Raw genomic sequence first — 11,416 nt, 5'->3', positions numbered from 1 at the left:
AAACGTTTGCAAATCTTGTCACTCCTGTACGTTAAAAATGTGGCTTTATGTTCCCCTTCGGATTTTGTTCATGACTAAGCAACAATGTCAGGCAAAGGCCAAGTAGACTCAATTCAATATTAATATAGGAGTTTATAAAGTATAAAAGGATGAAATCTGGACTCAAACGTCAGCTATTTTCTCTCCTTATAGATGCAGCCAGACCTGCTAAGATTTTCCAGCATTTTCTCTTTTCACTTCAGATTCAATACATAAGAGCAAAAGAGTAACAAGGGAGAGAGTAGGGCCTCTTCAGGATCAACGAGGTCACATCGATCCACAAGAGATGGGTGAGATCCTAAATGAATATTTCTCATCACTATTTACTGCTGAGAAAAGCATGGATGTTAGGGAACTTGGGGAAATAAATCATGATGTCTTGAAGAGTGTACATATTACAGAGAAGGAGATGCTGGAAGTCTTAAAGCGCATCAAGATAGATAAATCCCCAGAATTTGATGAAGTGTATCCCAGGACATTGTGGGAGGCTAGGGAGGAAATTGCGGGTCCCCTAGCCAAGCTATTTGAATCATCGATTGTCACCGGTGAGGTGCCTGAAGATTGGAGAGTGACAAATGTTGTGCCTTTGTTTAAAAAGGGTTGCAGGGAAAAGCCTGGGAACTACAGCCAGTGAGTCTCACACCTGTGGTGGGTAAATTGTTGGGAGGTATTTTGAGCGACAGGATCTGCAACTTCTCCCAGTCGCAAGACCCAGTATCAGATAGGGATATAGAAAAACTCAGCAAATCTGTGCCTTGGTCCATTTATGGCAGATCAGTCACATCTCTACTGGAAATTCAGTAGTGTGGTATGATGGAAGAACAAAAATTTTGAAGCCCTTTCATCTTGATATTCCTCAGATGCCAGTTTGAAATATCACCAAGTATTGTCTCCTTGAAATGATTAGGTAGTCCTTTAGGTTGAATCACATATAAAACTCCTTTTTTTCTCCTTACTTACTGTGAAAGTAAATAAAATACTTAAGTGCATACAATACACTTTTGTGAATCATTGTTTGATGATTTAAGAAATTTAGAAACTGAGCTATTTTAAATAAATAAATTACACCTAAAGGCAATCTCTCTCAGAGAATTCAACCAGTACATCATCTTATGAGAACAAACATTGTCACTCTGCCTGTGATTACCAAAATACAAAGTTAGTGAGGAGCTTACTGGAAGACAGGAAAAATGCCCATGCACACAACTGTACTCTGACAGAACTAGGGCAGTTTGAGATTAGCTAATTTTACAATAGTGCAATTGTGTGACTTTGATTTGGATTTATAACCCAGTAGAATACTCTTAAAATAAGAACTTTCTTTAGGCTGTTAGGTACTTTTCAATAAATATATATGAATAAAAAATACTTTTCTGTAGCACCTAATTATGGGGAAGTTATACATTATACAGATATAAAAATATGGGCATTTAGATTCCATTCTGTTATTTCTTTTCATTGTTATATAGTATGATCTATTTATTTTATGATTATGAGGGACACATAAAATCATGCTTTGCTGAAAATAAATCGTGGTCCTTCTGCAAATTAAGTCCAGTACTACGTAATTAAAGGAACAGCATCTCTATTTAAAGTAGTGAAATATAGAATTGCTGGTTACATATGTGATGTTATACCTATTTGTTAGACACTTGTATTTAAATTCACCTAGTTATTTGGATACAAATTGATCTATGCACATTGGCTAGTAAATTCTGAATTTATGACATTGTGAGTTTGACAAGAAATAACGTCCTTATAAATAATCAGATAAATTGTTAAATGTTACACCAACACTTCCATACATTAAAAAATACAATTTTGAGTCACAAAGGTTAAAACAAACTATTTCTTTCCAAAATAAATTGAGAGAGCATAGATGAGAGAAACTTTTAATACAATGCAAGCAAATTCTGTGACAGGATTATAAAAGAGTTATACAATTAGTGTGCTACATAGATGCAACAGAGAGATGAGGCAGATTATAATATTACAATAATTCTGTTCTAATGTTGTTCACTAATTTGATTTGTTTACATATTAAATCAAAGGGTGTGCTTTCTTTGTATCTTCTCTTTCCTACTCATGTGCCTCCTTTGCAACTTCAACTTGTATTTCGTGTTGTATTTCTTGTTGTTCAGGAGTATCGTAGCCCATTGTATTTCCCAAGGGGAAATGAGCATAGAAAGTGTGTGCCAGTTGCTGGATCCTTTCGTAGTCTCCAATGCTTCGGAAATACTCCACATATCTCCAGAAGTCGGTAGTGGAATAAGGCCAGTATGGTGGGCTTCGTTTTTCCACATGGTGGGCTAAATAAGGAGGGAAAATCCACAAATGGGTGTTTCTCACACAAGAATACAGTCTGTGTGCTTGTCAGTAAAATTATTTCATAAAATAGGTACACGGTACTGCATAATTACCAAACAAAAACATATCCACATAAACTGAAACTTCCACAGAACCTGCAAAACGATATGACCATAATATGGGCACCCTGGCATATTAATATGGTATCATCATAACACTAATACTAATTTAAAAAACACTTTGGATGAACTGCCGGTATTTGTACCTGCAATACATAATAACATAAAGATAACACAGGTACATTGATACCTTAATTATGCATGGGTATCAATGATCTATAGCTGTAGTGTATCCTTATACCGGTAAATTAAAAAATGCATTTCAATAACAATATAATATCACTGCAAATTAATTAATATATATTCCCTAGCTATTGCTACTTCTGAAATGAATAAAACCAATTGCATCCAAGACTTAGTGAAAAGCCCACACTATAATTAAGTTCTAATGGTACGATTTTGCTCACATGCAGTATAAATATATTATAAAAATGTTGCCAAAGAAAAATGATTTGAAATGTTATTTCAGCTGACCTTTTATTGCTGGCCAGGTTTCCCATGCCCATGCAATGATCCAAGTATTTCCTACACAGATGCCCATTTGTATTCACTAAAGACTGTGCTTCAAGCTTCCTTCTGGCATTTAAGTAGTTTATTTGTCCTCTAAATCTAAAGGAACTTTAATTTACCTCTTTTGTTTTTGCTTTTTAATCATTATTTAATGCCAAATGATACTTGAATAATTCAATGGATCAACTCCAAATTCCACTCCTACACTTCGATAATTACAGAATATGTAAACTTAAACAATAAAACAAAACCTTGCTGGAATAAAGTACTTTTATACATTTCCAGAGCCAATAAGTTTTTATTGCAAGAATGTCAAATAACATTTTATACCGTCTGACTGTCGGATCACGCTGGCATCTGCAAATAAATAAACGGAGAAATGATCAGGATTCAGCGCCACACAACTCACAAAAGGGCTTTTCATAGCCCTGAAATAAAACACTTCACTTGAGTAATGCCAACATGGCATCTTAAGATTCATCTAGATTACTAAGTAACATTAATATAACCAGCGTCAAATTACCCTGAAGAAATTTAAAATATCAATGATAATCAAGGTTATAGCATTTTTAAATTATTATTCATACTTTTAAATTATTTTCAAGTTTATAACAATTTAACAGTAGTTTCTAAAACAGATTTTATTAAACTTACCAGTTAGGACATTCAAGATGAGAAATACAAACAGCCCAAAACAGACAAACCACTTCATTTTGGCTATTAAAACAAAACATAATAATCAGACATCCAGCCAGTCACAGCTTCTCCAAATATTTAGCAGTGATTACAAATTAAACTTTTCATAAGGTTTTCAAATATTAAATGAAATCATATTTTGGTTACTGATCTAAGTCTTAACTTACACTTAAAGACTTCCAAACAGATGTTTGATACTTACATATTTTGTGAGGGATTGCAATAATTGAAAGAACTATTTAGAACTTAAAATTTAGCTTCAGACCTTGAATGTGCTGCTGGCTAGCTGTGGGATCAAATGTTTAAATTGGCTCAGGCTAAATTACGAAAAAAAAACGTCACTTCTCTTGTTGGAAGACTTTTATAATGTGTCCTTTTTATAAACCCAGGTCCACTGCCAGTTGTGAACGTGATCAGTTTGCTCTTTAATCCGATAGCGCCCTCTTATGTTAAAGCAGAAGATGTGCATTTGTAAGGAAAAACAGAATTTGTATGAATTTAAGTTTTTAAAATTAATTTACTGGATATGGACATCGCTGGCTAAGCCAGTATTAATTGCTCACCCCTAGTTGCCCTTCAGAAGGTAGTGTTGAGCTGCTTCATTGAAAGGCTGCAGTCCTGAGGTGTAGGTACACTCACTATGCCGTTAGGGAGTGAGTTCCAGGGTTTTGACCGATTAACAATTTAATGGCCCACATTTTGCTGGAAGGGGGACATCTCACAGTGTACTTCGTTAGTTAGAATTGTTTATGAACATTTATCTTTTAAAATATTTTGCCCACAAAGTTGCTGGAAGTATGAGCCTATAATGACAGAATGGATTACTGGAAAGCAGAGATGGAGAGTAAAGGATAGTTATTCAGAATGAGAGAAACTGGTGGTGTTCCAGCACTGAGAACATTGATATTCACAATTTACATTAATGATTTGCACTTTGCAATCAAATGCAATTTTTAAATTTCTGGATGAAACCAAATTGGAGTGGAGGGGTGGGGTTGATAGTCAATACTGAGGAGAACTGCAATAAATTACCAGAGGACATTAATAATCTTGCAGCATGGACAATAATTGGCAATTAAAGTTTAATGCGGATACATGTGAGGTAATACAATCTGGTAGGAAGAATAGGGAAGTCTCATTACTTTGAAGATGTGAGTCTGGGTGGGGCTGAAGAACCATAGGATCTCAGATTACTTCAAACACACCAATCACTAACATATATGCCATACATTTGCAAAGCCATAAGCACGAGGCTTTATTTCTAGCGGGATTGAATTGCAAAGTAGGAAAGTAAGGCTAAACCTGTACTGAACATTAGTTCATCTACACTGGGAACACTACTTACAGTTCCGTTCATCATATATAAAAAGGATTTGGAGGCACTGGAGGGGGTACAGAGCAGGTTTACAAGGATAATAGGAGGAATGTGTGGGTACACATATCAGGAAAGCATTAATGGGCTAGATCTCTGTTCTCTTAAAAGGCAGAAGTGCGGCATAATGGAGAATGTTAAAATAGTAAAATGTTCGATAAGAGTGGAGACAGAGATAGAGGGCTGTATCTTACCATCATGCCCACCACGAGAATTGTAATGGACGAGACACAGAACATGCAAAGGTTTATTGACTTTGGGTGGGATTTTCTGGCCTGGGGTTTCTACTTGTGAGGAAGAGCAGAACCAGAGTCTAGGAATTCAAAAGAGATTCAGGAGATAGAGGGTTGAAAATATGGAGCTTGCCACCACTGGGAATGATTGAAGTGAATAGTGTTGGGTTCCTATGACATAAGAAGAAATCCAACGCTGTATTTTCAAAACTTTATCCTGATTACTATTTTTAAAAATGGATTTCTTGCTGAACCAAAAATTGCTACAAGTCACATGACAACGGGGTTGGCCCATTGTCTGGAAGCTACCCCCAGGAGTGATAAGGACAAAATAATTCTTTTTGCAGCTGTGAAATCTCATACTTCATTGCAGAGAACTCTTGTAATCATGGAACCAGGAGGCTTGCACATTGAAATTCATTATGCCCGCAAAGCTGCTAAATATTTATATCGTACTTGGGGCTGTCCACGCTCATTTCAAAAAGGAACCAAAGGAAATCCATTTGCGTCTGATAAGCTGCCTTGCTGGTGGGTCTGCCTAGACAATGGGCCCAAGTAGCACAATGTCCACCAGCTGGTTCCCCCTTTACCAAGGTTCAAAAATGGCCATGATCAGGACTGCACCCGAAATGGGAATGACAGCCATTTAAATGCAATTGCATACATTTAAATTGACTTAATGGGCTGCACACCCAACTTTACTGGCACTTCCCCCTTTACCACCTTATTCACCCATCCGGAATCGATGCGAAACAGACATGTTCCATACAAGTCTGATTCGGGCACTCCAGTTAATGGGGGTTAGTGAGGAGATAAATGTCAAGTGTCCAACGGCTTGAGATCAGTGGCGGGAGGGCGGGGCAGGAGGTGGGTCTGCCGCCACTCTGCTTGAGATCGGTGGGGGGGAGGGGGGTCTGCTGTCACTCTGCCTGCGATCAGCGGAGGGGAAGGGGGGTCTGCCGCCAACTGAATGAGAGTCCTTTTCAGTGATTTTGTTGTGACCATTTCTTTAATACCATTTTTTAATACCAGGATGGTGGCTGCTGCCTGACCTTTATGTCTGATATCTAAACTAATGAAACTCATTGAAGCTTGAGGACCAGCACTTCATCTTTCGACTTGGCAATTGACAGTCTCCTGGATCCAACACTGAGCCCAACAATTTTTAATCATTACAGTTGCATCCATTTTATTTCATTAGTTTTTGTTGGTTCAGTTGCATTCTTGTTTCTTTTTTAACCTCTTTATTTTGCATTTGGACAGTTGGTATCTTGCCATCCACGCCTCATTTAGACAAATCTTTTATTTATGTACATGACTCCACTTCCATTCCCCCATGGAACATTGAACATAAAACATAGAACAACACAGGAACAGGCCCTTCAGCCCATGATGTTGTTCCGAATATGACACCAAATTAAACTAATTCCTTCTGCCTGCCCTTGGTCCAGATCCCTCTATTCCTGGCACATTCATGTACTTATCTAAAAACCTCTTAAACACCCCTATCGTAACTGCCTCCAACACCAACCCTGGCAGCGCGTTGCAGACACATACCACTCTCTGTGTAAAAAACTTGCCCCTCACGTCTCCGTTGAACTTTCCCCTTCTCACCTTAAGTGCATGCCTCCTAGTATTAGACATTTCAACCTTGGGAATTCTATCTATGCCTCTCATAATCTTATAGACTTCAACAGGTCTCTCCTCAGCCTCTGACACTCCAGAGAAAACAGTCCTAGTTTGTCCAGCCTCTCCTTATAGTTCATACCCTCTAATTCAGGCAGCATTCTGATAAACCTCGTCCAAAGCCTCCAAATCCTTCCTGTAACATGGCGACCAAAATTGATTGCTCCAAGTGTGGCTTAACCAAAGTCTTATAGAACTATAACATGACATCCTGACTCTTGTACTCAGTGCCCCAACCAATAAAGGCAAGCATGCTATATGCTTTCTTTACCACACTATCTACTTGTTTGGCCCCTTTCAAGGAACTATAGATTTGAACCCCAAGATCCCTCTGTACATCAATGTTGTTCAGGGTCTTGCCGTTAACTGTCTGTTAATGATCTCCCAAAGTGCAGCACCTCACACTTGCCTGGATTAAACTCCATCTACTATTTCTACACCCATATCAACAACTAATATATATCCCACTGTATCGTCTGACAACCTTCTCCACTATCCATAACTCCACCCACCTTTGTGTTGTCTACAAACTTACTAACCCACCCATCTACGTTTTTATCCAAGTCATTTATAGATATATCACAAAAACAGAGATCCTAGTACGGATCCCTGTGGAACACCACTAGTCACGGACTACCAGCCAGAAAATTACCCTTCCACATTACTCTCTGACTTCTCTGGGCAAACTAACTCTGAATCCAAATGGCCAAGTCACCGTGAATCCCATGTATCATAATCTTCTGAATGAGCCTATCATAGGGGACCTTGTTGAAAGCCTTATTAAAATCCACACAGACAACTCCCTCTGGTCTATTCTCATCGATGAGCTTTGTCACCTCCTCAAAAGAATTAGTCAAGTTGCAAAGACATGACCTGCCCTGCACAAAGCTACACTGACTTTCCCTAATTAGGCCATGCTTTTAAAACAAGTTAAAAGCTTATTTATTAGTCACAAGTAAGCCTTACCTTAACACTGCAATGAAGTTACTGTGAAATTCCCCCAGTTGCCATACTCTAGTGCCTGTTCAGGTCAATGTGCCTAACCAGCACATCTTTCAGACTACAGGAGGAAACCGGAGCCCCCAGAGGAAACTCGCACAAACACTGGGAGAACCTGCAAACTCCACACAGTGACCCAAGCCAGAAATTGAACCAAGGTCCCCGGCGCTGTGAAGCAGCAGTGCTAATCACCGTGCCACCCCACTTTTCCAAATGTGTGTAAATCCTAGCCCTGAAAATTGTCTCCAATACCTTACCAACCACCAGTGTGACACTCACCGGTTTATAGTTTCCTGCATTATCCCTTTTTCCTTTCTTGAACAGAGGATCAACTTTTTATCATTTAATTTGACTTACCAGAGAACTTCCCCTACTCTCTTAGACTTTCTCAAAACCTATCACTTTTTTAGGTTTTCTCACTTCTGATGAAAGGTGACAGGTTTGAAACTTTAACTCTGTTGCTGTCTGCACAGATGTCACCTGACCCGTGGAGTATTTCCAAGCACTTAATGTTTTTATTTCAGTTTTCCAGCATCCGTAGTGTTTTGCTGTTCTGTTAGCATGGGGAATGGTTTCTGTTTTCCCATTATGTAAGCAAAAAATAACAGCACTCAATGGTGCAATGCCCAAAATATGCAAAGATAGGCTGAACACTTTATAAACCTGACTGAACATCAGAATTTTGAATGCTTTAATGGAAGAGGTCTCAGGTCTTTAATGTACATTAATGCATCTGAAGTCCAAGTTACATTGTCACACTTGCAAAAATACTTACGTTACTCCAAACCTCTCCATGAGGTACAATCGTAGCCAAGTTACTGGATTTAAAATCCAGGAAGCAGAATATTGCTATGCATTCCTTCTGATTGTATTTTTGTCATATTCTGCAAATAATATATATTTTCAGGACAGATTTATTTCAAAACAAAAAAATCAGTTGTGCAGAAAATAATGTGAGCCTGAGATGCTATTTATTCTCCACTCAGGAGAAGGATGGCACAGTGGTGCAATGGTTAGCACTGCTGCCTCACAGCACTAGGGACCCAGGTTCAATTCCTGTCTGTATGGAGTTTGTACATTCACCATGTATCTGTGTGGGTTTCCTCTGGGTGCTCCAGTTTCCTCTCACAGATGTATGGGTTAGGTGAATTGACCATGTTAAATTACCCCTTACTATCAGAGGGAATAACACGCTAAATATGTATGGGAAGGGTGGGATTGCCGTTGGTGCAGACTCAGTGGGCCAAATGGCCTCCTTTAGCACTGCAGGGATTCAACATTTTGCAATCTAAGTTGATTTGGGGTCTATTTAGGAAATGGTTTGAGTGAAAGGAAAAATATGATTGAGAGTTATTAGTTTCTAGAGTCCTTTGTGAATGTTTATGGAGATGGGAATGTGGAGTCTGTTTTTCTATAGGTGTAAATGTTGTATTATTGTGTTTAAATGCATCCTTCTAATGCCTAATTTAATGTGAATCAGATTGGTGTCTACTTTGTCGAAATGTGATGTTAACTCGTGTAATTATTGTTACTGCATCTTGTTTCTCCTCTGCTCTGCAGTTACTATTACTCAGTTGCATAGCAGCTCTGAAGTCTTGCTTCCATATGCAACCTGTAGGCTTCTGAAACTTGCCACCACCTGATCATTTCTTCTTATTTCTTTCTCTAGTTATAGATTTTAGGAAATATTCCTCATCACATTAATGGCATGTGGCCTTGCATTTGTAAGTAGTTCGCTCTATCTCAGTTCAAAATGCAAAAAATCCCTGTCAGTTGAAAGTTGAAAAATCTTATTTTCAGAAAGTGCATAGCCTCATGACTGAAGTCATATTGTGCAGCACAGTTTTTAATCTGGTGCACACTGCTGTCACCTTGTGTCAGTGGTGGGGAAAGTGAATATTAAATTGCACAAGATGCCAGACAAGTAGACTGCTTTGTCCTGGAAGGTGTTGAGCTTCTTGAGTGCTGTTAAAGCAACACTCATTCAGGGAAGTGGGGAATATTCTATCACACACCTGACTCTTACCTTGTAGATGGTGGACAGGCTTTTGGGAATCAGAAGATGAATTATTTGTTGCAGACTTCCTGCCTCTGACCTGCTCTTGCAACCACAATATTTATACTGCCTGTTCAGTTAAGTTTCCACCAATGATAACCTGCAGGATGTGGACAGTGGGTGATTTAGAGCACAAAACATTAACTAGAGATAATTAAGATTCCCTATTACCGGTGATGATCATTGCCCAGCACTTGTATGGCATGAATGTTACTTGCCCCCTTGTCAATCTAAGCTTGAATGTTGTTCAGATCTTCCTGCCTTCCAAGTTACTAATGTAAAGAAACTATGCAAAAGAAGGCAGGCCCTGAAAGGGGTAGCCCCTGAAGGCGACCTATTGGGAGAGCCCTGATATCCTGATGCTGATGAACATGTTGGGGGGGGGGGGGCGGTGGAGGCAGGGGCATTTGCCAGCGAACATTAAATGATGGGAGGTTATGCTAACAAACATAGGGGGTGGTGTTATACTGATGAACCTTGTGGAGATTATGCCAGTGAACATTGTGGGGGAGGTTCTTGACATGTGTTGGGGAAGTGAGTCCTTTAAATTCAATTTGATTTGGGGCTCCTTCCAATCTCAGTGAAACCGGTCATGGTGGCATCTTTAGGCCCCAACCCTCACAATGCCAATGCAAAACATGTCTCCCTTTAAAAAACTGGTGAAATGTGGGAAGGAAAACCTGTGTGTTTCTCTGGAGAAGATGCCAGCTTTCTGACTTAACCTGACACTTGGTAATTTTTGAAAAAATTCCAACCTGGGTATATTAGGAGAATGGTTTTATGTTGATTTGAAGGATCACTAGATGGTGTTACTGCACCCCAGGAATATAACTCACCAGTTCTCATTTTGAAAAGTAATGTAAAATGTATCATTTTGCACATGGTTTAGTTAAACACTGTCGGTTGTATCTTGCACTTTGTACTTTAAAGGTAATGACAAGGTTGCTATAAGAAGTGATCAGTCAGCAATTCTTGATCATCAATAAAGCTACAATAAAAAATAACTGTTTTACATTTTTGTGCCTAATTTTAAGGTAATTTTATTTTTCTATTTTAACTTCAGCTATATTATACATGATTTTCTGAATCAAACACTGGGACAGGTAACTTGCTACTGACATCTGTTCATGTCCCTTTATAATTGGAGATGAGATGTTCCTTAACCATCCTTCTCTCTTTCTATGGAATAAATGGCGATTTGACAAAGGTGGTTTAAGGGGCTCAAGTGTGTTTGTCCCTCTCCAAGAAATGAGGGCTATTGTGCCTACTTGGCCTTTTGGTTAAGATCAAGAATCAGATCAAGCTCAAAACCAGGTGTAATGCCATTTCTTGGCAGCTAGATCTTCTAAATCTCTTTTGTGGGGACCATGAATTGGATTCAATTTGAATTGTTTTTGGA

The 11,416-nt window shown here is 38.7% G+C and overlaps 1 protein-coding gene across 2 annotated transcripts in view; it reads right to left on the bottom strand.

Annotated features, from left to right (window-relative positions):
• Window positions 1-1,917: 1,917 nt before the first annotated feature.
• otos (otospiralin) overlaps window positions 1,918-11,416 on the bottom strand; it is a 47,827-nt gene continuing 38,328 nt past the window's right edge. Inside the window, exons 1-4 of one of the 2 annotated variants that reach the window (XM_080186382.1) lie at window positions 3,874-3,962; window positions 3,630-3,692; window positions 3,306-3,332; window positions 1,918-2,348 (exon numbers count right to left, since the gene is read on the bottom strand). In XM_080186382.1, coding sequence (XP_080042508.1) covers window positions 2,119-2,348; window positions 3,306-3,332; window positions 3,630-3,687 — 315 coding nt within the window. In that variant the 5' untranslated portion in view covers window positions 3,688-3,692; window positions 3,874-3,962 and the 3' untranslated portion in view covers window positions 1,918-2,118. Of the gene's footprint in view, window positions 2,349-3,305; window positions 3,333-3,629; window positions 3,693-3,873; window positions 3,963-11,416 lie in introns of those variants that run through there. The other variant, XM_080186383.1, reaches the window with a different exon arrangement.

Source organism: Carcharhinus amblyrhynchos, chromosome 3 (genome assembly GCF_965287045.1).
Source record: "Carcharhinus amblyrhynchos chromosome 3, sCarAmb.v2.hapA, whole genome shotgun sequence".
Classification (NCBI taxonomy): Eukaryota; Metazoa; Chordata; class Chondrichthyes; order Carcharhiniformes; family Carcharhinidae; genus Carcharhinus; species Carcharhinus amblyrhynchos.
The sequence above is the reverse complement of the archived record's forward strand: the minus strand, read 5'-3'. Positions and strand labels throughout refer to the sequence as shown.